General features: G+C 51.3%; 2 protein-coding genes across 6 annotated transcripts in view; both read left to right on the forward strand.

Annotated features, from left to right (window-relative positions):
- The window catches only part of SMCO2 (single-pass membrane protein with coiled-coil domains 2), an 86050-nt gene extending 71884 nt beyond the window's left edge, over positions 1-14166 (forward strand). For both annotated transcript variants that reach the window (XM_070049564.1, XM_070049565.1), the window contains exons 10-11: positions 10290-10370; positions 12937-14166. In XM_070049564.1, coding sequence (XP_069905665.1) covers positions 10290-10370; positions 12937-13021 — 166 coding nt within the window. In that variant the 3' untranslated portion in view covers positions 13022-14166. The remainder of the gene's footprint in view (positions 1-10289; positions 10371-12936) is intronic.
- A 4260-nt stretch (positions 14167-18426) lies between these two features.
- The window catches only part of PPFIBP1 (PPFIA binding protein 1), a 176265-nt gene continuing 169262 nt past the window's right edge, over positions 18427-25429 (forward strand). For all 4 annotated transcript variants that reach the window (XM_008259470.4, XM_051850901.2, XM_008259471.4 and 1 more), the window contains exon 1: positions 18427-18653. The gene's annotated coding sequence lies outside the window, so the exon portion shown is untranslated. The remainder of the gene's footprint in view (positions 18654-25429) is intronic.

The raw sequence follows: 25429 nt of genomic DNA on the forward strand, positions 1-25429 counted from the left end.
GTGTTCAGAGCAAGAGGGCTCGAGGTTGGTGTCGCTTCTTGAACTGGGAAAACGTTTCAGTTCATTGTTGTTTTGAGTTTCAGTTTTCCAGTCTATCTTTTCTTTTACATGATTTTCAGAAGATCCATTAATATTCAGTGTCACAGCAGAGCTGCGAACCAAGTGACAGGAGAGTTCTCGTTCAGCCTGAGTGCTTGGGGTGATGACGGCCTCCTCCCTCCCTCTCTGCATTTTGAAACTGTTCGATTTTACTGACATGAATCACCTCTGAGTGACTTTGTTTCACAAGAAAGACAAGGTGTGGAGTGGCATGGAACAGTGCCCATCCTGCAGTCTTTGCCCACATCTCTGTCTCATTGCCCAGGGACCTCCCCGTCCCCTGTCTGGCCATGGGTCGGGTTGGCCTGAGTGCCTCCTTGCGGCCCTGACCCCTTGCCAGGGAGGGAGGTGAGCACTGGACTCATTGTGACCAACGGGGTTTGAAGGCCTGTCCACTGGAGGAGGGCAGCTTTCCTTCATCCAGATAAGAGTGGGAGGAAGAGTTCTGTTTTTTCCTACTTCTTGGTGTCAATGTGGGTGGATATAATGCTTGAAATTCCTTAAGGAACTTTGCAAAAGTTTGGGCTTAAACCATTAGGACAAGGCAGATAGATACTGGAGAAGGGGTGGATGCTTGGAGCCGTAGTTAAGACCCCAGTGGGAAGGCCTGCGCCGCGGCTCACTAGGCTAATCCTCTGCCTTGCGGCGCCGGCACACCGGGTTCTAGTCCCAGTCAGGGCGCCGGATTCTGTCCCAGTTGCCCCTCTTCCAGGCCAGCTCTCTGCTGTGGTCAGGGAGTGCAGTGGAGGATGGCCCAAGTGCTTGGGCCCTGCACCCCATGGGAGACCAGGAGAAACACCTGGCTCCTGCCATCAGATCAGCGCAGCGCGCCGGCGGCCATTGGAGGGTGAACCAACAGCAAAAAGGAAGACTTTTTTGTCTCTCTGTCTCTCTCTCTCACTGTCCACTCTGCCTGTCAAAAAAAAAAAAAAAAAAAAAACCCAGTGGGAGGTCCACATCCCATATAGGAGTGCCCGGTTCCGGTCTGGGTTCCTCTGCTTGCCATCCAGCTTCCTGCTTAGGCGTACTGTGCCAGGCAGCAGGCAAAACTTCCGGTATCTGAGTCCCTGCCACCCATGTGGGAGACCTGGACTCAGTTTCCAGCTTCTGACTTTAGTCCACCCTGAGGATGGAAGATCTCACGCTCACTCTCGCTCTCTGCCTTTAAAATAAAATGAAAATAAAAAATTACTTTTTAAAAAATAAAAACAATACCATGGAAGCCTAGAAATCGCCTGGGTGCCCATGGCATCAGCAAGCCACTGAGTTACGCCAGCCTGCAGCCCTGCTGGGTGTGTGGCTGCCTCCCTGAGTGTTCACACTCTTAGATGGGAGCTAGGAAGGTAGGGCAGAGGTGTGTCAGATGATGACTTTTCAAAGCTCAGATTCAAATTTTTAGAATTTATTTAAAGTTATTTCTTTATTTGAAAGGCAGAGTGATGCAGAAAGAGATTTTCCATCTGAGGGCTCACTCCCCAAATACCCACAGCAGCCAGGTTGGGGTTAGGACAAAGCCAGGAAGCTGTAACTCCATCTGGGTCTCCCGCATGGGTGGCAGGAACCGAGTACTTAAACCACCACCTGCTGCCTACAACGGCAAAAAGGAAGACAGAGAGAGAGACAGAGGGCTATCTTCCATCTTCTGCTGGTTCTTTCCCCAAATGTCTGCAACCACCAGGGCTGGTCCAAGCCAAAGCCAGGAGCCATCAACCTCATCGAGGGCTTCTAAAGGGTGGCAGGGGACAAAACAGTTGGGTCATCTTCCATTGACTTACCTGGCATATTAGGAGGACGCTAGATCAGAAGTGGAGCAGCCAGGACTCAAACTGGCTCCCACGTGGGAGTGGCTTTCCCACTACAATGCCAGCCCCTTAAATTACTCTTGTGTGTGTGTGTGTGTATGTGTGTGTGTAACTTGTTTTACAAATACATTGAGTGGATTTATTTTCTTAAATGGATCCAGGGAAGTCTTAAGTTTCGTTTATGGGTCTTTATCTTGAAATGATGGCAGCAAGTTGAAGTCTCGGTAGGCATACTGTCAAGTACAAGATGACATGTACTAGGGTGGCATTTGGGCCGTAGTAGAGGAAGAAGCTGTGTGAACTAAGGCAGTTCTCCTAGTGATTGAGCCATAGCTTTTTGAAATGTGTGTTTGTGAAACTCTCACTTTCCAGGTTAGGAACCGGTAGTGGGGCAGGTGCTGGGCTGGAGAGTAGGAGGCAGGTTGGGACACCTGCGTGCTATATCAGATGACCCAGCTGGAGCCCAGAGTCGATGCCTGAGTGGAGCTTCTGCTGGTGCACAGCCTGTGTGGCAGTGGTAGTGGCTCACGGGATTGGGTTCCTGCCACCGTGGGAGAGGCCTGCATTGAGTTTCCAGCGCTTAGCTTCCGCCAGGAAACCAGTGCTGGCATCGGGCGAATTGTGTCTGCACATGGCAGCTCTCTTGCTCTCTAACTCTCAAATAAATGAATACAAATTTAAAAGACAAGAAGAACAAGTAGTGGTGCCTCCAAGGGCATTTTGAGGCTGCTCGATGAAGAGCGTGTTAGCAAGCAGGCCTGGGTGTGGCCGGACGCCCTCCTGAGTGTTCCTGACGATGTCCAGGCTTCATCACAACAGTGCCAGCTGTGACGTGCTGCCCACACTGCGCGTGGGCATCCTCCTGTGTGTGGGGGCAGAAATTGTTTCTCATTTTCATGTTATATCCCAAGATATGGTCAGTGAGGCCCTGGTGGGACAAAAAAAAAAAAAAAAAAAGCCGTAATACAGCAGGTTAAGTGACTGAAAATCACTTGGAATTTTTGAAAGATTATTTTATTTGAAAGGCAGAGAGAGAAGTGGGGGAGAGAGAGAGAGAGAGAGAGTGAGCAAGCGCGTGAGCTCTTCCATCTGTTGGTTCACTCCCCCAGAATGCTCATGGTAGACGGGACTGGGCCAGGCCAAAGCAACACAATCGAATCTCAATCCTGGTCTCCCACATGGGTGGTAGGGACTTGAGCCATCCCCCTGCTACCTTACAGAATATGAGTTAACAGGAAACTAGAATTGGATATGGAGCTAGGACTTGAGCCCAGGCACTCTGATCTGGGATGTAGGTATCCAAATGGCAGCTTAACCACTGTGCCCAAGGCCCATGTCTTGGGATTTTAATGATAAAAATCCTTTTTTTAAAAAGTAAGCTAGTTTGGATATTTGTTTTGTTGTTAAATGAGTTCCAGACGTCCACCTGTTAAAGGCTTGGTCCCCAAAGTCTTGTGTTAATGGTTCTAGAAGGGTAGAAGGTTGATCCACTTACAGTGTTAGGGGCCTCTGGGAAGTGATTAGATTGCACTAGGTTCTTAGGGTAGAACCCCATAGTGGAATCCTGGGAGCTTTTTTTTATTTTCCTATAATTTACTTATTTGGAAGCAGAGTTACACAGAGAAGGAGAGAGACAGAGAGAAATCTTGCATTCGCTGGTTCACTTCCCAAATGGCCAAAAAGGCTGGGGCTGGACCAGGCTGAAGCCAGGAACCTGAACCTCCCGCTGGGTCTCTCTCGTGAGTGGCAGGGCCCCAAGCACTTGGGCCATCTTCTGCTTTCCCAGGCACATCAGCAGGGAGAGGGATCGGAAGTGGAGCAGCTGGATCTCGAATCTCCACTGAGTTGTGATGCCTGTATCACAGGTGGCGACTTAACCCAAAGTGCCACAACCCCGGCCCCTCCTGGGGCTTTTCAAGGAGAGATGTACACGCGCACTCCCTGTTGCCATGTGGCGCACTGCACCTGCTCCAGATTCCACCAGCGAGAGCACCGGCACCAGAGGCTGCACCACAGGGGCTTCCTGGTCTTGGGCAGTGAACCTCCAAACCCATGAGCCCAAACATGCCTCTTCTTTGTGAAGCTGGCTTCTCCCAGATGTTTCGTGGTGTAATGAAATGCTGCTACAAAAAGCCAACAAAAAGCTTCATGCACCTTTGCATTCTTACCTCTCAGAACAAGGTGACATCAGCAGATGAGACTGTGGCTGCTTGCAGAGAATTCTGGGACTCCCGAGACCATCACGGTCCCTGAAGCTGAGGTTTTCTTGTACCAGGGACTTCAGAAAGTTTGTGGAAAACTGGAATGGAAAGATAAATTTATTTTGATACAAAAAATAATTGGCTTCTGTGCACCCTTTGAGACCGCCTTGTATTTACGTGCAAGGCTCCTGGAAGAGCAACAAGGAAAAGCGAAGAATGAGCACTTGTTAACTCCCAAAGAACATAGCCAAAGCAATCACCCTCCTCCAGTGGTTTTGCAGATAAAGGTATCCTTGGCTTTAGGGCTGATTATCTTCGTGAAATTCCAGCCTCTTTAGCACAACGAGAACACAAATGTAAATGATAATCATGTCAATGCTAATAACTACCATACATATAATAGCAGTAGTATACAGTTGCCAACAATAGTCACATTGTTTGTTGAGAAATTACTGTGTTGCACACACTGTGTTAAGCACTACATATATGTTGTATTATTTAGTACTTACAGTTACTTCGTAAGCCAAGTATAGTCATTATCCTCATTTTTGTTTCTTAAAAGAATAATAATTTAGTTTTTGAAGATTTATTTTGTATATTTGAAAGGCAGAATTACAGAAAGAGAGAGAGACAGAGATCTTCCATCTGCTGGTTCACTCCCCAAATGACTGCAACAGCCGTGGCTGGATCAGTCCCAAGCCAGGAGCCTGGAGCACCATCTGGGTCTGCCATGTGGGTGCAGGAGCCCTAGTGCTTGGGCCATCCTCCACCATGTTCCCAGATGCATTAGCAGGGAGCTGGATTGGAAGTGGAGCAGCAAGGATTTGAACCAGCACTCATATGGGAGGCTGGCATTGCAGGAGGTGGCTTAACCCACTGCACCACAGCGCCAGCCCCATTCTCCTGCTTGTATAGGAGGTAACTGAAGCAACGCTTCAGTAGTTTGTCCAGGGTCCAACTTGGTAGACTTGGGATTTGAATCTCGATTTGTCTGATGGCAATACCCGCGTCCTTTTCAGATGACCCACAGCCTCCTCTCTGTGAACTCCAGGAGCGTGGAAGCAATGCTGTGGTAAGCCTATGCACCCAGCCTGTAGTGCATTGCTGAGCAGGTGGCAGGTACTCCTGAAGTGTTTATGAAACATCAGTGAGCTCATCGAAGTGCAGTTTCCACCGAGGCTCCAGCCACTTGTCTGCCACTGACCACTCTTCCCAGAAGCCCTGTTGATGCAAAGTCATTGACGCAGGCTAAGAGGCCAGTGACCCCGTCCTGTTCGTGGGCTACTCCAGGGGCCGTACCCTTCTCTGCTTCTTCCACTTTTCCTCTACTGCCAAGTGAAATCCCTTTCTAGAAGACAAAATCTAAAGCTCATTACTGATTTTCAAACTCAGGGAGAGTGATACTGGCCCCTTTCCTCACCTCCCAGGCACAGGCTCACACTGTGTGCCAGTCTGGGAACTTGGGTTCCCTGTAACTTCCAGCTGGAGAGACAGTCACAAGCTCAAACATCAGATTTGGTCCAGGACTTCTTTGGAAGGGCTTTTGCTGCATGTGTTGATGATCAAGCGAAGCTAATGGCTGCCCTATCTTGTTCTGTAATAGAGATGTAATAGTTGAGATGTTTTTGGCTGCAACCGAATCCCTAAATAATGCTGGCTTAAAGAATAAGGACAATGTTTATCTCCTACAGCAAAATAGCCACAGCGAAGGTTCCAGGGTTGGTTGATTGAGCAGCCCGATGACGTCAGTGCTCTGCGTCACCTTGTCTTCCGTTCTCTTGGCTGTACCCTCATGGTTTCAAGATGGCTGCCACCACGGCACACATGTTCTCATGATCCAACGTAGAGCGAAAGAAAAGAACAGGGAATATCTTTCCCAGAAGCTCCCAGCAGACTCCATCTAGAGAACTCTGCACTGGGTTGGGTTACAGGGCCAACACACCACCCGCAGAGGCTGATCCAGCACCTTCCCACGGCCCTGACCTCGTGACTGGGCACAGCCAACACTCCCCTGCTCGGTTGCTGCCAAGGAGCTGTCTCTTGTAAAGCGTGGATTATGCATAAAAAGCAAGCGGTTGTCCCTGGGTGGTGGCATTGCATGAGACTTCCTTTCTTCAGAAAGCTTTATGCAGCAAACACGTGTTACTTTTAAAGTAACTCCAAACGTAACAGAAGCTTTGCAATAGAATGGGGAACTCCTATAGACCTTGTACCCAGTTCACCAGTATTTGACATTTCACCATTTGCTTTTATTTGTTTGCTTTCTCTCTATTTTTTTTTAAAATCAGTTTGAAGTCTGCAGTTATCATTCCCTTTTCCTCTCTAACATGTGGGTGTGTACATCCCAAGAACAAGAATATTCTCAGGGCTGGCACTGTGGTGTAGCAGGTAAAGCCGCTGCCTGCAGTGCTGGCATCCCATATGTGTGCCGGTTAGAATCCCGGCTGCTCCACTTTCGATCCGGCTCTCTGCTGTGGTCTGGAAAAGCAGTAGAAGATGGCCCAAGTGCCTGGGTCCCTGCACCCGTGTGGGAGACCTGGAAGAAGCTCCTGGCTTCTGATCAGCATATCTCTGGCCTTTGCGGCCATCTGGGGAGTCAAACAACAGATGGAAGACCTCTCTCTCTCTCTCCCTCCCTCTCCCTCTCCCTCTCCCTCTCCCTCTCTCTCTCTCTCCCTCTCCCTCCCTCTCTGCTTCTCTGTAACTCTGCCTTTCAAATAAATAAATCTTTTAAAAAAATTCTGAAAGATTAGCAGAATAGTTATAAAATTTAGATTTAATGTTGATACCTCAGTTTTTAAATCTACCACTCCTATTCTAATTTTGTCAGCTGTTTCAGTTCTGTCCTTCATAGAAATTCTTTTCTATAAGCAACATAAATCAGGAGAATGTGTTCAGTGTCCTTTCCTGTCTGTCTAATGTCCTTTTGCCCGGGCCACTTCCTCAGCCTTTCTTTGCCTTTCCTGCCCTCTGGAAGAGCAGGCCTGTGATCTCACTGAATGTCCCTGAATTTGTGTTTGCCTGGCGTTGCCTGGTGATTGGGTTCTGACCGTGCCTTTTGGCCACTGTTGCCCACGTGGTGTGGGCCTTTCCAGGTGTCCCTGGAGCTGCACCAGCTCGCTCTGCCCCTCCATGGTAGCAGGAGCTTTGATCACCTGGACAGTGTGCTGCCTGAGCGCCACACTCATGTATGGTTGTTTTAATCGTAAAGGCCGATTATTTCAAAATAATAAATTAGAGAAGATCAAGAAAGTGGGAATCGAATTCAAATGAAAGAATTGCATGCCCTGCACTCTCTCTCCTGCACAAAGAACAAGGAGTGGTAATGAACTTGAGAGGCAGAAACGGGACATGGAAGCATTAGGCTGTGGGTAGGAAAAGTGAGGACTGCAGAGGCTTAACTCACCCAAGGTTAGTGGCGGAGCCTGAGCCAGGGCCAGGGGACTCTGTCCCTGATCTGTCACCTTCCGGCTCCGCTGTGCCTGTGAGCCCAAGGACACCAAGTGCTTCCTCTGCTCAGCCACCACCAAAGCACTCTTGAAAAGAAGAAATCCCATCCCCGACTCCGTGCCCCTTGGGACTCCAACACCCCAGGGCCTTGATGAAAGCCGCAGATCTGTTCACTTGAAAGCACTATCCATGTCCCAACCGGAAATGAGATTCCTGTTTTATCATTTAAATGAGTTACCTTATTCCCCCAGTTATCTCCGAAACACACTTCTCTCTGCTCAGAGCGCACAGCTTGGAGCCAGTGAGGAATGAGATAAACACAGCCGGGCTCCAACATGCTGGGTTCCTTCCACAGAGGTGCCTTTGTGTGTATGACTTGGGAGTAGAAGAAGGATGATGGTATTTCCCCCCTGGCTTGAAACGGAGTCAACTGTGCTATTTTGAAATCTGCCGAAGGCAGACAGGCCAAGAACCTATAATTGTAGAGTGATGGTCTTTTCTGGCAGCCACGTCTGTGCGTGTGTGTGGACTGTGAAAGGGAATACTGGACCAGCGGTGGATTCAGCGCCTGGAGCTGAGGTTTAGGGCCAGCGCTGTCGCTGCTTGATGTCGTTCCTGTACTGCTGTTTCGTTCACAATGGCACGTACAGACCTGGGTGTGCCTCTGCTTCTCCAGCTAGCGATGGGATGCTGCTCCCGTGCAGTCGCACGGGTATTGCCTAGAGAGCACACTGCATGGAACATTCTTGGAGGCCCTTCCAAGCACGGGCTGGGGGACTGCTCGGGGCTGAAATGCATCCCTTCCACAATTCACAGTCGTGTCAGCCTGCCCCTGTACTGGCGAGAGGGCTTTTTTTTTTTTGACAGGCAGAGTGGACAGTGAGAGAGAGACAGAGAGGGAAAGGTCTTCCTTTGCCGTTGGTTCACCCTCCAATGGCCACCGCTGCAGCCGGCGCACCGCGCTGATCCGATGGCAGGAGCCAGGATCCAGGTGCTTTTCCTGGTCTCCCATGGGGTGCAGGGCCCAAGCACCTGGGCCATCCTCCACTGCACTCCCTGGCCATAGCAGAGAGCTGGCCTGGAAGAGGGGCAACCGGGACAGAATCCGGCGCCCCAACCGGGACTAGAACCCAGTGTGCCGGCGCCGCAAGGTGGAGGATTAGCCTATTGAGCCACGGTGCCGGCTTGCGAGAGGGCTTTTAAAGACTTCAGTTAAAATGAGATCATTGGTGTGGACCTTACTGGCAAAGACCATGAGAAGACCCTGCGGGAAGGCAGCCACCTGCAAAGCAGACAGCTCCACCTCGCACTCCAGCCTGTAACCGTGAGAAACGAGACTTCCGTTGTCGAAGCTGCCCGATCTGCGAGGCTTTGTTATGGGTGTCCTGGCAAATGAATACGGGTGCTTGGGAAAAGTGCTTCCTCCTCCCGGGCAGGATAACTGAATAATTGCAGACCCAGAGAAAGAAACAAAAGCATGAGACCACTCGTTAAGAAATTCTTTGTAATTGGGGCAGGTGTTTGGCCTAAGACGCTGCTTTGGACGCCTGCGTCCGGCATCAGAGTCTGTGGGTTTACTGCCCAGCTCTGACTCCTGACTCCAGCTTCCTGCTAATTCAGACCCTGGGAAGCAGCTGTGATGGCTCAGGAAGTCGGCTCCCTGGCACCCGTGTGGAAGACCTGTTTTGAGTCTTTGGCTCCAAGCTTCAGTTTGATCCTGGCCCAGCTCATTCCTGGCTGTTAGATATTTGGAGAGTAAGCCAGCAGAAGGGAGTTGTCTCTGCCTCTGCTTCTTGCATAAATAAATCAATACACACATACATAAAACTTAGTAAGAATTTCAAGATGGCAACAGCAGGGCCTCTAAGCCGAGGTCCCTGGGCCGCTGCACGCATCACCCACTCATGAAGCCGGTTCTGCTTGTAGACCTCAATTTCATCATGGAGAAAGTGGTGATAATCACTGCACCTACTTGTAGGGTTGCTGGGAAGATGAAATCACATTCCAGGATAAGCTCTCAGAGAACATGAAAGGGAGACCACAAAGGGTGTTGGAAGTCTCCCATTCATCATCTTGCCGAGGTTGGGTCCCAGGCCACAAGAAAGAACCAGTTTTCTTCTTCTCTCTTTGAGGTCAGGGAGCCATTAGCCAGTGAGAGCGGAGGGTGAGGGAGCGTGGACGTTTCAGCGCTGAGAGATTCTGCTTGGGTGAACAGAGAAGATGGGTTGATGATTTGCTTATTTCCAGTCTGAGGGTCTCTGCTGCACCGGAGCAGTTTCTTTCTCCCCCTCCCTCTCTTGGCGGCTGCGCAGGAAGTAGGCTCCACTGAATGTGCCATTTGGAGCCCAGAGCTTGCAGGTCGCTGCCTGACTTTCTGACAAAAGTGTTATTATTGCCACACATATGACTCTTTTATTCTATAAATAAATAAAGCTTTAGACGGCAACTGAACGCACCCCTGATGTCTGAAATAGGACAGGACAAATATAGTCGCGCTGGTAAGATTAATCCTCATTAGGAGATGGACAAGTCTGGAGATTTTGAGTGGCGTTTTGGAAGGGGACATTGTTGCCCTTGACATATTGTTGGTTCTGAAATAATTTGGAACCCATTGTGTTAAATGGATTAGAATAAAACATCCAACACTACTATTTTTTCAAACAATAATATCACATGGAAATAGTGTTTAGGGTAAGCCATGGAGTTCTCCTAAGTCCTCTCTCTGCTGTTTCCGCAGCTTTCAAGGCCCAGTGAACAGAACACACCTTAATGGACCTTCTTTGCCGTTTCTTTGCTGTTCAGCCACTTCCAAGAAGGAGTAAGAGAGGCGTCCAGTCCTTTTCCTGCTGAACGTGAGGTCAGAATCACTGACTCACAGCGTCCTGTGGTTGCCCCTTTGATGGGGAAGCTCAGACTTCATAGATGGGTCCCACGAGAAAGCTGTATTTTTCCTACTCGCAAGGGTACTCGGTTCAAGAGAAAAGAGGTTGTTAAGGGAATTTTTTTTAGTTAAACAAGATGGTAGTCAGATATGTCTTGACTTTGTTCCCATTTATAATTAGAATAAATCTGAGCTCCTTCAAGATGCCGAGAGATCTGGCTGCTGATGTGAGCGGCAGTGGAAAGATGAAGCAGTAGTCAAGCGCCTTTCCTGTGGGCTTTGTTCTCTGCCCCCATAATCATGGCCTCTGTATTCTACTTAGGGAAGGAATGAGGTAGGACAGGGCCATGTAATTAATATAATGACATGTAATTAATATGCAATGATAATTACGTGTTGTAAACTAACACATTCGAGAATTCCCTCCGTGTGTGGCAAAACACACCATTAAGACAGACTGGGCTGACCCACAGGAATGTCCCCAAGAAACAGGATTTAGAGATAATCTTGATCATGAAATCCTGTCTTTAGAACTTTCACTTCATTTCGGAATAAAAACGCTCACTTTGTCCAGCGCATTTCTTTCAGGGGAAGTGAAGTGCTCTCACGCTGATTTATTGTCTCATTTAAAGTCAGAGCACCAGGGTTGGGGTTGCATTGCCACAGTTTGTGCCTCTGATTGCATGTGTCATAGGCATCCTTATCAGAGTGCCTGGTGGAGCCCTGGCTACTCTGCTTCTGAGCTAGCATTCCTGGGGAGGCACCTGGGAAGACAGCAGACGATGGCCCAAGCACGTGGGCCCCCGCCACCCATGTGGAGACCAGGACGGAGCTCCAGGCTGCTGGCCCAGACCCAGCTCTTGTGGCCATGTGGGGAGTGAGCAAGTAGATGGAATATCTCTGTCTCTCCTCGTCTCTCTGTATTTCAAATAAATAAATAAATCTCAAGTAAAGAAGTCACAGCATCAATTAAGCCCTTTCAAGGTCAAGGCATTCAGCTGACTGCAGGTGTTAGAGGCGTGGTGAGAAACTTGAGGAAGGAGATGGCCTCATGAGAACGGGCTCAGGATTCAACAGTGAGTCTGCTTTGCCTCTCACTCTCAGATCGGCGTCTCAGCACAGGCTCTGCTGCCAAGCCGGGTTGACTCTTCCTAGACAGGTGACCCTGAGCGAGTTGCTGAAGCTCTCCCAGGCTCAGTGTCTCCACCAGTGGGAAGGAGTCAGATCTCCCGGTCAAAGTGAATGTCGCTAAAGCATTCACAATAGGAGTTGGTATGTGCCGGCGGTCAGTCGTTGTCAAGATTGCTGGGATACTTCATTTCTGCAGCCGCTGCCCACTACTCCCATGGCTTCTCACTGTTCTCAGGGGGCTCTGATTTATCTGACCGTTCTGCTTTTAGCTGAGCTCATTTGCTATCCCCCATGCTTCTGCTTACCCCTGCTTCTGTTTTCTGCCCCTCTGCTTCTCCTTGACTCTATTTTCTGGTTTTCAGTCTGTCTCATGCTTAGTGTCTTGGGAGATTTGATTGAGCTAATTAGTGACTGCTCCTGTGGAGTTCCTTTGTTTTCTGCCCCAGGCTGTTGGCAGGGTTTTTATTTTATTTTTTTAAGATTTATTTATTTATTTGAAAGGCAGAGTTACAGAGAGGCAGGGAGGGGGAGAGAGGGAGAGAGAGAGAGGTCTTCCATCCACTGGTTCACTCCCCAGATGGCCGCAACTGCCGGAGCTGCGCCCATCTGAAGCCAGGAGCCAGGAGCTTCTTCCAGGTCTCCCACATGGGTGCAGGGGCCCAATGACTTGAGCCATCTTCTACTGCTTTCCCAGGTCACAGCAGAGAGCTGGATCAGAAGAGGAGCAGCCGGGAATAGAACCGGTGCCCATATGGGATGGCGGCACTGGAGGCAGCAGCTTTACCCACTACACCCCAGTGCCCGCCTCCAGGTTGTTTTTGATTCAGGTGGGCCCGTATGGCCTAATCCTCGCCATCAAAGATGGTAACGGCCTCAGGGCATCACCAAGGGACCATGCTGTGCGCAGGGAATCAAGTCGGTCTCTGTCACAAGGAGACTGTGGCTGCCCAGGGTTTCATGGCTGCACTCGAGGGCCCTCTTCTTTCACTTTAATGCCATCCCCCACGTAGAGCAGAAACGTCAAGTGACGCTGGTTCTTGTAAGGGCACATCCTTTATTTAATTTTGCCAAGGCAGAGGTGCTATTTCTTACACTTCCTCTTATGCAGGAATGGGTGTAGATCTTTTTCCAGAAATGGCATCTTGCAATGCACAAGGTGGTTCTTTGGCAATTACGGTATCTGATTTAGAATTCAGCAGTACAGGGTCACAAGAAAGCTCTCCAAGGAGAAATGAGAGTCGAGAGGGTGAAAGCACTTAAAAGACACACTGAGGTGATGACTGGGACACGCTCTCTTTGCTTCCTTCATACCCTGGCTGGGTTAAGAAACCACAGTTCCAATAACCTGGCAATTCAAATGCTGCGCGGTCAGTGTCTTTCAGTGGCAAAGTCTCTGTCAAATGGAATGTGGAGCACAAGAAAGCAGCAGACTACTTTGTGCAGGCCTTGTGAGATAGACGCTCCAGCCCGAAGACTCACTTATCAGCAACTTCTTTGAAGTCGCCCAGAAAACTCCTTCCATGACAGCACTGATGTAAACCAGTTGTCCCATCCGCTCCTCTGTGTTTTGCTGCAGCTCACTCCTCTTAGTCTCCTTTGCCAGAGCTCTGGATTAAAGTCCAACGTGCCGTTTTAAAATGTGGATTCTAGGGAAGTAGAAGAATGTTAGTTAAAGATTAGGAGAGGCCGACCAAAGAAACAGTTAATGATTGTCCAGATGAAAACGTGAGTGGAGGGGAAATTCATGGGTCAGTCGGAGGCCCGGGGATCCTTGTGGCCCTGAGCCAGGGCATGGTGGGCATGGCAATGTTGATGATTGGTAGTGAACCATGGTAGATTATTGGAAAGATAAGCCTTCCTTAGCCTGCGGCAGGTGAAAGTCAAGGGGAGTAATGTGCTGCTTTGACTGAGCATGTTCCTGGGACCCCAAAGAGGTGTGTGCACAGTGCCTGCTGGTAGTGGGGATGGCAGGCCTGCTACCCCCAGAAAGGCCTGACACTGGGGAAGAGGCCTGGCGTGCTTGGGATGAACACTCCATGGATCATCAGCATGGAATGGAAAACTGGACTTCATCTTCTGTTAAAGGAGCTACTACGCATCGTAGCATAGCCAATAAAGCTGCCGCCTACAATGCCAGCATCCCATATGGGTGCCGTTTGTGTCCTGGCTGCTCCAGTTTCCATTCAGCTCCCTGCTGATGACTGGGAGAAGCAGCAGAATATGGCCCAAGTGTTTGGAGCCCTGCAGGAGACCTGGATGAAGCTCCTGGCGTTGGCCTGGCCCAGCACTGGCTGTTTGTAGCCTTCTGGGGAGTGAACCAGCAGATGAGAGATCTCTCTTTCCTTCTCTGACTCTGTAACTCTTTCTCATAAATAAATCTTGAAAATAAAGAGATGGCTCTCCATCTTGGTGGCCTCTCTCAGGATACAGGCCTCAGACATCCTTTGTAGGAAATTCAATTAACTAAGTTTGTAATGGAGCTAATTGCTTGAGGGAATTTAATTTGTTTAACTTAGCCATTAATTGAACTTTAATCAAAGACCATGAGAGAGCAATCACGCTTATTTTTTAATTAAAAAATGTTTTCAACTTGGACTAACACAACGCCTAAGTTGAATGTTGATTTATTTATCTTGTGGGTAACTGGAGAGTAATGAGCCTAATTGGGTTGCATGAAAAGAGTGATTAAAATGCGACTCCTCACTTGTAGCAGATACTGTGCTGATCTACCTGTCTCTGTGGGCAGTAGGAGGGCCGGATTCATGGATGATGTCAGTGGGGACAGCTGAGTCATGGCTTAGTGTTCACCTAAGGGACGGTAACGTGCTGATGGGATTCTCACCAATGCCATTGCTCGAATCCCATGGAATAAGGAGCGATGGCCTTGAGAAAGGCTTGCAGACCTGAGCTTGTTCCATTCAGGTTTGGGGTCTGATGTGCACCGTGTGTTTCGTCCACTGAGAGTTGGGCGATGAGACTGGGATAACAGTTGGAGGCACTTAGATCCCTCGTGTCAGTAATTCCCAAACCTCAGAAGACCTGGCCCACAGCAGGCTCAGAGCTTAAAGCAAAAAGACAGCGTTTATCCCTTCACTCAGTCCGTTTTTATCTAATGTGTAGGAAATGCGGCTCTGAATTTTGTAAAAGATAAAACGATGAAACAGATCAGCATCCTGCCCTCGAGGACTCCAGGCAAGGTGCAGTCGATGAGGGCCATAAATCAGCTCTAACAATAATAGGATGATTGCTTTATGTCACAAGAAAAAAAAAAAAACAAATTTACTTACGAGCGACAGTGAGTCAGGCCCTGTGCTCTGTCGTTTTGCATACGACATCGCAGTAGCTGCTTGCCTCGCCCCAGCCAGGTGGATTTTAGTAGACATGGGAACGCTCATTCCCTAAGTGAGGATGCGTTACTATGGAACATGGGTGCAGAGTTGTGCAGCTGGCACGTGGGCTGGAAGCTAACATGAGAAAGGTCAGCCGGAGGTCAAGAAGGAAAGGACCTTGGGTGCCAGTCAAGAAACTGTGGCTTTTGCTCCCTGGTAAAGGGGAAGTTGTTCAAGTGTCTTGAGAGGAGTCGAGGGTGGGGGGGGGGGTGGACGGATCAGGACTGGGCTTCAGGGAGCAGCTCTGGGAGGTGAAGCCCAGACAGGCTACGGACATGAACTTGATGGATCCGGTGAGTAGGCAGTGTGTCCTCGGGCCTGTGCACTGTGGGGATGAGGTGACAAGAAGAGTTGGCTTGTCTCTGTTAGGAGGGCAGACTGGAAGGATGCAAGCCACAAACAATGATTTAGATGTAGAAGGCCCAAATAGCTCTGGAGTCTAATAGACCTTGGGTTGTAATCGCAGTTTCGAGTGTTCTGGAATAATCTGCGTAGGTAGCTTGCCAAGCCTGGGAGACCGTATGTGAAAATGGCACTAATTAATTCGTGCCTTACAGGATGGTGCAGAGGATCAAATGAGACTCAAGACAGAGGTCTTTTGGGGGGAAAAAGTCAGAAAAGCAGGCTCTGGCTTGACAGGAGAGGGTTCTTTCACGACAGGTGCTCCTGGACGCCAGGTGAATTCAAGCAGAGACCCCTTAAGGATGGCTGCAGGGGCATTCTGCCTCCCATACTTGATGGGATGTTGTTCGGGGTGCACTGCCAGTCCTGCTTTTGTTGGTCACTGTGGGGTTTCTCTTGCTTTCCCTGTGTCTTCCTCCAACAGCGACAGCACGTGTACAGTTCCCAGATGCCCAGGGTAAGGCTGACCGTGGCAGTAGCTAGCTGGCACATGGATCGCCAAAGCTACACAGATGTTAGTGCGGAGCCCCAGGAGCGGCCAGTGAGCATTCCCGCTAGGCCAGCTGGTGGAGCCAGGACAAGGGGTGAGCTCTGGGGCCTGCCCCAGCCGCGTTGTTTTGCTTCTGCTGCAGGGTGCTGATCCTGTTGGCGTCTCCCCAGGATAGCCACGGGCCAGTGGTCTCTGTGTGTTTCAATGTTAGGAATATCAGGATGAAGTGGAACTGCGGAACAGATTAGGAGCTGTAACTCCAGCTAAAAGGAGGGGCAAGGTGGCTGATAATCACCCCCCTGCAGGGTTCTCTCCTTGCCTATGCTGTAACCCCTGGCTTGCACAGGACAGCTTCAGGCCTGGCTTGTTTTCAGTTTTCCTTGGGAGTCTTTTGTTTCCTGGACTCTGGTGGCAGCTGTTATCACTCCAGCTGCCGAGGGGATGGGAGGCGACTTCCTGTTGTTATTCTATCCTGCCATCCCTGGGGGAGGACGTTCCCACCCCCACCTCCTGCGGCTGCCTGGCTGTGCCTGGCTGTGGTTGGGCAGAACCTTAGCCTGGATGCGGCCAGCCAGCCTCTGACCAGGGCTGGGCCACTGTTTGAGGAAGACATCTGGGGCTCAGGGCACGGAACAGGCAGTGACAGGCAGGTGTGTCCCCTGGGGATAGGCAAGGATGAGTGGCTAAGAGGGAGGTGAAGTGGTTGGCTTAGAAATTATCTGGGGGACTTTGGGGTTGTTGAATGAATGGTGGGTGGGCGGGGCTCTGGCCAAAGTGCCCCTCCCCCAGAGCGGGTAAGAGAGAGAGAGAGAGAGAGAATCTTCCACTTGTTGGTTCACTCCCCAAATGGCCACAACAGCCGGAGCTGGGCCAATCTGAAGCCATGATCCAGGAGCTTCTTTTGGGTCTCCAAGCACTTGGGCCATCTGCTGCTGCTTTCCCAGGCGCATGAGCCAGGAGCTGAATCGGAAGTGAAGCAGCCGAGACTCGAACTGGTGAGATGCCAGAGCTGCCCGCTATGCCCCAGGGCCAGCCCGAAGCATGTGTCTACATATCTGTACAACCCTAGAAACCTGGACAACAACCTTGGCTCAGGTATTGTCAGGCAACGGAGGTTCTGGATGGACATTTGAGAGACTGCCCAAAGTTCCCTGAAAGGAGGCAGCGAAGGGCCTGAACACTTTGTCTCGCCTTGTAGCACACAACGAAGTCTTGCCAGAAGACCGGATGTTAACTGAACTAGGCTTTGGAGAAGAGTGGGGATTCCAGTTAGGCCCAAAGGTGGGATCTGGGCACAGCCGTGAGATGGCAGGCGTGGAGGGAGAGCTCACAGCTGGGCGCTGCCGGGGCCAGGGAGGAAGGCTCGTTGATGACGAAGCCGAACTCTAGTGGTAAAGATTCAGAGTGGGGGAACCCGCAGTCGGTGGGATGGCGCAGGTGTGACGGATGGCACGGTGGGGGCAGTGTCCGGCAGGTCTGAGCAGAGGCCCCGAGTCCGTGGGTTTCTGCAGCGTGGTGGTGGTTGGAAGCAGGTACACGGTGGACACTCAACACCTGTGATAACAGCACCGCCTCGGAGCCCAACAGCCCTCGGTTTCAACCGTGGTCTCCGAGGGATCTTGCTCCCGAATCCCGGCCTCTGATGCCTCCTGCTCACGTCAGGTTACCAACGCTCAGCTTCCGGGACGACTCGGGGTGGGGGCAGGTGGCCACGCCGCGGTCCACACGCGGTGAACCCGTCGGTCAGCAACGAGCCCTTGTCTTCCAGGAAGACGACGGGTGACGCACTCAGGTCTCCCTTGGCTCGGGTTCCAGAAACATCCCTCGGAACTGCTCAGACGGCCAGGAGTAAAGGCTGGCTGACTGCTATCTGGTGGCGCAGCCGCCGCGATTTCCCTCGGGCGGTTCGTCGGCGCCACGGCCCGGTTCCGCCCCTCACGCCCCCGTGGGTTCCCGCCGTGCGATCCAACCGCAGCCAGCAGTCGTCTTCCCTCTGGGGGTGCGGCCCCGTTTGCCCGGGAAGCTGGCGGGGCGCGAGCGCCGTGGCCGCACGCGGAAGCGGCCACGCGGCCCTCAGGGCCCCGGCGCCCCGGCGGCGGTTCCCCCGCAGACCCGGGCCCGGCGCCCGCCAAGTTTTGCGCGCGGCCGCGCGGGCTGGGCGGGCGCAGGCTCGTCAGGAGGATTCGCGGCGGGCCATTTTCCGCGCCGCCGGGCGCGCACTTGCCCGCGACGCGGGGGCGCTGGCTTTTCCCGCAGCCCGGGGCTCGCCGGGGGCGTTTCGTTTCGTTTCTGAGCACGCCAAGAAAAGTTTGCCGGGAGACCCGCCACCTTCGTCCCCGTCCCGTGCTCGCCTTTCCTTACACATAGTGGGAAAGGCAGCCGCCGCCCCCACCCCGCCCGCTTTTTTTTTTTTTTTTTTCCATCAACACCCACTTCCAGCTCCAGTCTTGCTCGGCGAGGAATGTATAAAATTAGTGGACTCCTCGGAGTGACTCTCGCAGGGCCCAATCAGCGGGGGCGCACGCGCGCCGCTCCGCCCCCTGCGGGCGCTCGTTGGCTGCCTCCCGCGGAGGGGCGGGGAGAAGGCGGCAGTGGGAGGGGGAGGTACCTGGGTCTGGGAGTGATGTCAGCGCCCAGCTCGGTGCCTGCCCGGATTCCTGACATGGTGTAGGGCGGACGGGGTGGGGAAGCGACCGGAGGACTCGCGCTCCGCCCGCCTGCGGCCGCACCGCGTGCCGGGCTTGGGACTCCGAGGGGAGCTGAAGCGGAACGTGGGGAAGCCGGCGCCCGCGCCTCGCCGCCCCGCAGGTAAGGGCGACCGGCGCGGCTCGGGACCGGGGAGGTGGCACCGTTGTGTGCTTGTAGCAGCAGCTACAGCTGCTGCTCCTCCTCCCCGGGCCGGTTTCCTTTTCCAACTCATTCCCGTTCCCTTGGAGGGCAGCGGGCACTCTGTGGGAGTGCTCCTGGGGGCTGCAGCTGAGCCCCCGTGGCTCCCGTGTGTCTGCCCGGTGGCAGTCACCCCCAGGGTCGGACGTGCGGGGGTCCCGTCCGTGTCCTTACGCGCCCACCCCCAGACCCCGGCCCCTGGCCCCTCAGTGATGATAGGCGAGGACCCCAGGGAGCGCAGTGAGTTGCTGGGTGGAGGTGTTTAAGAATGCCACAAAAAGTTTATGAACCGCTGACTCCAAAATTAGGCTTTTGGAGAAGCAAAGTTTTTGCCCCCCTCCTTAGTCCTCCTGTGGCCTGTTACGTATCTTGTAGATCACTGTAAAACCCGGATTTGTGTAGTCCAGGCAGGCTGAGAATTTGGATTTGTGTAGTCCAGGCAGGCTGAGAGTGAGCAGCTCCGGGGAAGCCGGCTGCGGGGGGCACGCCCGTGAGACCCTGCCTCCTGCTGGCGCGGTGACCCCGAGGGGCTGGGAGTCCGCGGGGGTCCTGCCGCGGCCGGGAGTGGTGTTTCCAGGGTCCCCCCCTTTTCTTTCTTCAGAGAAGCGAGTTTTCCCAGGGAAAGATGGTGGAAGGTGTGGCATGCCGACCTGGGCTTTCCCCGTGTGGGGCCGACGCAAACCCTGGCTTTCGGGAGGGTGCGCACAGCACAGGGGCGGAGAACTTGGTTTTTAAAGTCCAAGTTTGCTGTTGAGGGAGAGCCGCTGCCGGTTAGGAGGAGAAGCCCGAGTTTGAGAAGTGGGAGACCATCGTTCTGACTGGTGTTTCCTGCGTGTGCCCAGGGCATGATTGATTTTTTTGGGGGGAAAACTGGTAACTCCTGCAGGCTGCCCATCCAGAACCCTGGCTTATCCTTGCTTTCAGGCAAGGAAGAAACAGACCCACCTGTGGGCTCAGTCCGGTTTCCCCTTTCTCTCAGGCGGTTCCCCAGCTGTGGGAGCCTCTTGCGGCCAGGTCTGCAGGAAATGAGCCTGGACCTCATTGTGAGTCAAACGCCACCCGCCCGGCCCCTGAATGCAAAGGGCAGATCCCAGCGAGGGGGAGAAAAAAGAAGCCACAGCCCGGAGTCAGGAAATGCGACCGAGGACTCTTCCTGGGGTTCTCTCTTTGAAGTCCCGGGGACAGTTGGTTGCAGGGCTGGAACGAAGTGTTTTGCTTCCCTGTTGTTTATGGCACACCTGGGTCTGTATTGTTCTTCCTCGCTGAAAAAAAAAAAAAAAAGTAAAAGCCTGGGTAAAGATTTGCAGGCTTTTTTTTTTGAAAAGGCAGTGAGTGCCTTAAGGGGAAAGACCAGAGTGTTTTCTTTTTGGCTTTGTGTTTTGGAGGAGCGCACAGAAATTGCTGATGGCTCTGCAGTAAGGGTGTACTTGTGTTCTAGGGAATGTACTTAAAGCATCCTGTATTTTCCAGTGCATGTTTTCAGTAGGAAGGAGATGGGGGTGGGGGTACCTGTGGGCTTGGGGGCGCTCCCTGCAAGCAGCTGTTTGTGCGTCCACGCTGCAGCCTGTGAACCTGGGAGAGTCAGCTGCAAGAACCAGTCAGGTGAAGGAGATGTTATCTTGATGGGCCGGGTTTTCATCATGGCTTTCTTTCCAAGAAGCTGGTCTTGGTTTGGGGGCTTGGCTGTGCCACAGTCCTAAGTTGGACTCCCAGTTTGAGTCCCAGTGACTCTGTGTACTCAACTTTCTGTTTCAGAGGACAGCTGGGAAGGGTGTTTGGGATCCGGTCTTGGTTAGATTCCTTTTGATCAACAATCATTACAGGCCCAGTCACCATGAGGGCACTTGACGAAGTTTATGAAAAATAGGAGTTAGCTTTTGTGAAAAACAAACAAACAAACAACAACAACAACAAAAAACAAGACACACAGAAGTCTGCACAGGTTTTTTTGTGACGCACACTTCCATGAACTTTTTTGAAGACCTGGCCTGTTGCTTTTAGCGTTGGGGTCATCTGGCCTTGATGGACACACGTGGACTTGACAGTTAGTCCTCCTTGTAGTGTCAGACCTGTGGTGCCTAATTTCAAGGGTTTTGGGGAAGAAATTCCTCAAGGTTGAGTCCTTACAAGTGTGGCCTTCTTGTCAGCCACTGTTCCAGCCCGAGATAAATCAAAGCAAGGTCATTTTCCCCATAGTCACCGACGAGCCAGTGCCTTCAAAGACCCGTCTTCATACTCATGGAGTGTTTGTGATTTTTAAGTTAATTTAGAACATGTTGATAATTTGTTATACTGAAATCGGCTTTTGGAGGTTTTCGCTTTCGACTTTTCAAAGGGCCTCTATCCTAAGCAGCACCATTTTCCAATTGTTAACTGAAAGACCTCATTCATTTTCTGTCTTTTCAAGATACTATTACATGTCGAGGCCCGATCTGAATGACCTTTCCAAAACAGTGAATGAATGAAGGAATGCGTGTGGCTCCATTCATATTTGGGTCTGTGTGTCCGTGTGTCCTGGTTCTTCTTCTTCTTCTTTTTTTTTTTTGAAAAGCAGAGACACAGAGACAGGCAGGCAGACAGAACTCATCTCCTCGTTCCCTCTCCAAATGCCTGTGATAGACAGGGCTGGGCCAGCCTGATGCTGGAGGGCTGAGAACTCAATCCAGGTATCCTACGTGGGTGAGCGGGGCCCAGCTACTGGAGCCACTTACTTGAGAGTTAGCAGTTGGCTGGAATTGAGAGTGGAGCTGAGACTTCAGCCCAGACACTTAGATATGAGATTTGCTGTCCCAACTGGCATCTTAACCCCTATGCCACATGCTCACCCAAGACTTGATTCTTTATTAAAGGAACGTGGCTTAAGGTGAGAACACAGGCAGGAAGTATCATATAATGACATTTTTATTTTCAGATATTTCCCTAGAAAGTCATATTAGTTCCGAAATTAAGAAAAAAAGAAGTCATACTTGAGCAGCCAATTGTGAAATTTTCCTGGGAGTCATAATAATTATTGCTTTTTCTTTTATTTATTTTTTTAAAACCACAACCAAACAGATGAGTTTCAATAAGAGAGTCCGAGCTGTTACGATTAGTGTTGGTGCTGGCTGCTGTCTGAGTGGAGAAGGGACAGAGTGTCCACCGTCCTGGCCAGCATTTTTGGTTGATATGTTCACGACTGAATCAGCCATCAAACTGTCCCCAAACTGACACTGTCCCAAAACTGCTCTGGGCTTGTGCAGTTCCCTGCATCTGTAGCGTGTTGTGTCATTTGTTTCCCAAATTCACCGCAGTGCATGTCAGAACCTTCTAGTAACAAACCCTACAGCTTTTGTCACATATATCACCACCCCAGAGACTGATGCTTTATTAAATGGAGCTTGCGGCTTAAATGAACTGAACTGAATTAACTCACCCTACCAAATACAAAGACCCTTCTATTTCTTTTCCACTCTTTATTTTAGAGTAATTACTGATGCTAGCTACTTTGACTTAGCTGCTGATGTTTCAAAAAGCCAAAAAATACTTTAGTGTTTTTCTTCACTTTAAAAAAAAAAAACTGAAACACCAAACAGCTGGGTTTTAGGTTTAAACATGAGCCCTGATGGGAGTTTTAAGTTTGCACACTTATTAGGCAGGTTGGGGGAGGGGTGGGGTGGGACTGGGTGAACCGAGTCCAGTCTATACCTGTCTAAGAGCTTGTTTTTCTGAAAAGGGGCTTTGAACTCTGCGTGGTCCAGGAGGGTGTGTTGTCAGAGCTTGTGGCTGACCTTGGTTTTGGGTCTCCGGCTCCTTGCTGTGATTCACCCTTTGACCGGCCCACATGCACATATCCTTGTGTTTGTTGGCAAGGGTGAGGAGTTCAGAATAGAAAGATATTCGGTGGTTTCTGTCCAGTGGTCCACCTTACAACGCCCATGACTGAAGGAGTTGTGCAAACGCAAATTGCACTGAGTGCCCATCTTCCTGGCCCAGGCTAGGCTTACATAGGAAGAAGGTTCTAGAATATTTGGGCTTGGCCAGAGATTTTTGGACACCTTCTGAACTCCAGAGTGAGTCTGAATACTTTAACGATTTAATTCAGGGGAATCAAGCATTTGACATAAAAACAAGTACAAGTTCAGGAAGGTGAGTGTGTTCCTTCCGTGTGTGTGTGCGTGTGTGTGTGTGTGTGTAAGCAGGACAAAGTTAATTTCTCCTGATGGGAGAGCTATTTTCAGGGATGAGTCTATTTAGTACCATGGGGGCTGATTTTTGGGCAGGCCAGGTAGTTCTGGGGAAGAATTAGGTAGGCCTGTTGGAAAGTGTGTAAGTCTTGTCCTGGCATGACTGTAGAGCTGTACCCCCCCCCCCCCCCCCGCCAGGGTGCCCCTGTTTCCTGCATTTCTGTGCCTGGGATCGAGCTCACCTAGGTCCTTTGCTTCACCTTTGTCACCCTCCTCTGTTCCGTAGCACTTTGCACAAATGCCATCCAACCACCCATCCACAATGGAACTGTAGGAGTTATTAAGAAACTTTTTTTTTTTTTCCAGTTTATTTGAAAGACAGGGAGCTCGAGAGAGGCCATCCACTGGTTTACTCTCCAAATACTTGTTGTGGCCAAAGCCAGGAGCTGGTAACTCCATCCAGTTCTCCCGTGTGAGTGGCAGGGACTCAAGTCCATGAGCCATCAGCTGCTGCCTGCCCAGGTGCACGCTGGCAGGAAGCTGGGAATTGGGAGTGGAGTAAGGACCCAAACTCAGGCCTTCCTATGGGATGTGGGCATCCCAAGTGGTGTCTGAAGTGCTTCACCAAGCACCCCTCCTGATACAAGTTTATTATTTAACTTATTTCAAAAGCAGGAGAGACAGACAGACATAGATACCCTCCATCCACTGGTTCACTTCCTAAATGACCACAATGGCCAGGGCTGGGCCAGGCCGAAGCCAGGAGCTGAAAACTCAATCTAGGTCTTCGGTGTGTTAAACAGGGACCCAGCCGTGTGAGCCATCACCACTGCCTCCCAGGAAGCCACAGCTGGCAGCAGAGCCTGGACTTGACGCCAGGCACTCAGATAGGCAGTACGGGCATCCCGGGCCGCATCTTCACTGCCAAACACTTGCCCGTCCGTCCCAGTGTGAGTTTTTTTATGAGCAAAGTTTATTGCGTTTACTTTATATGGAAGAAAGTGAAAGCAAGGGTCAGAGTCTGTGGCCTGCTTCCTCTGTCTAATAACTCACTTGACAGAGTGGCTGCCGTTGCACAATGCCCTTATCTTTTTCGAAAGCTCCTGCCGCTTAGGGCAGCACACACAGGACGGATTGCTTTTGTTTGGGTTGGAATTTGAACATACGCTACTTTGTCTTCTGAATGATGGAAGAGGCCGGCCAGCCTGGAGGGCCAAGTCCACTCTGGGAAGCAGTGACCCTCAGAGGAGCCCTCAAGTCCGCCCTGTGAGTCCTCCTGGCCACCTGTGTGAGGGCTGTCACCTGGGTGAGTTCCCTCTGGATCTGCAGCTTGGATCCTTTGGTCACACCGCGGCAGTCTTCCTGGATCTGCTTCCCCCGTGGTGTGATTTTGTGCAGTGCAGAGAGCTTCTGACACAGACTTGGATTCTTGGATGGCTTTTTCTGCCCAGCGCTGTGGGATGGTCTAGGATGCTGGGCACGCTGCCTCACCCTGCGGGGTAGACATAGCTTGATGCCCAGCCAGTCCCTCCCCCTCTGCCCTCCGTTAGGTGCTGCCGCCGGGGTCCTGGCCAGGTGTTGTAAGGAGCGAGGTGTCCCATGCCACCCGCGCTCACATAAGGGACACCCTCTGTGTGCTTGCCTCTGAGGGCCTTTGCTCCCTGCTACTTTTTCTTATTTTCTTCCCTGGGTGCAGCTTTTCTTTGCTGTTGTTGCTCTTATCTATTTATTTGGGAAGCAGAGAGACAGACAGCTTTTGTCTGCTGGTTTACTCCTCACATGCCCGGGGCTAGAACTGGGAAGTAAATCCAGGTGTTCTGCCTGGGCGGCAGGAATCCAGTCACTTAGCCTTCCCTGCTGTCTCCCAAGGCCCTCATTAGCAGGAAGCCGGAGTCGGAAGCTGGAACTGGGGATCAGACCCAGGCACTCTGATAGGATGCAGGCATCTTTTTTTCTTTTTACTTTTAAAGATTTACTTATTTATTTGAAAGAGTTAAACACAGAGAGAAGGGAAGGCAGAGAGAGAGAGAGAGAGAGGTCTTCCATCCACTGGTTCACTCCCCAATTGGCTGCAACGGCTGGAGCTGTGCTGATCTGAAGCCAGGAGCCAGCAGCTTCCTCTGGGTCTCCCATGTGGGTACAGGGGCCCAAAGACTTGGGCCATCTTCAGTTGCTTTCCCAGGCCATAGCAGAGAGCTGGATCAGAAGTGGAGCGACCGGGACTTGAAATGGCACCATATGGGATGCCTGCACTGTAGCTGGTGGCTTTACCCGCTACGCCACAGCGCCAGCCCCAAGGGTACAGGCATCTTGGGCACTGGGCTGAACGCCTACTCTGTCGATGCTGTATTCTAAGTATTCTAGACAAGAAGCTTGAGGGTTCAGAGTAGTTGGGTGGAAAGTTAGGGAGCTGGGGAGTTGGTGCTTATGGGGACTGTTGTACTTGGCTTTGTCTGCCCGTCTGTTGACTTCCCAGGAGAAAACCAGAATCCCGACTTGGTGAAACTCCAGAAGCTGGGTATGGTTTTTACAGCC

The sequence above is a fragment of the Oryctolagus cuniculus genome, chromosome 9, assembly GCF_964237555.1.
Source record: "Oryctolagus cuniculus chromosome 9, mOryCun1.1, whole genome shotgun sequence".
In the NCBI taxonomy this organism is placed as follows: Eukaryota; Metazoa; Chordata; class Mammalia; order Lagomorpha; family Leporidae; genus Oryctolagus; species Oryctolagus cuniculus.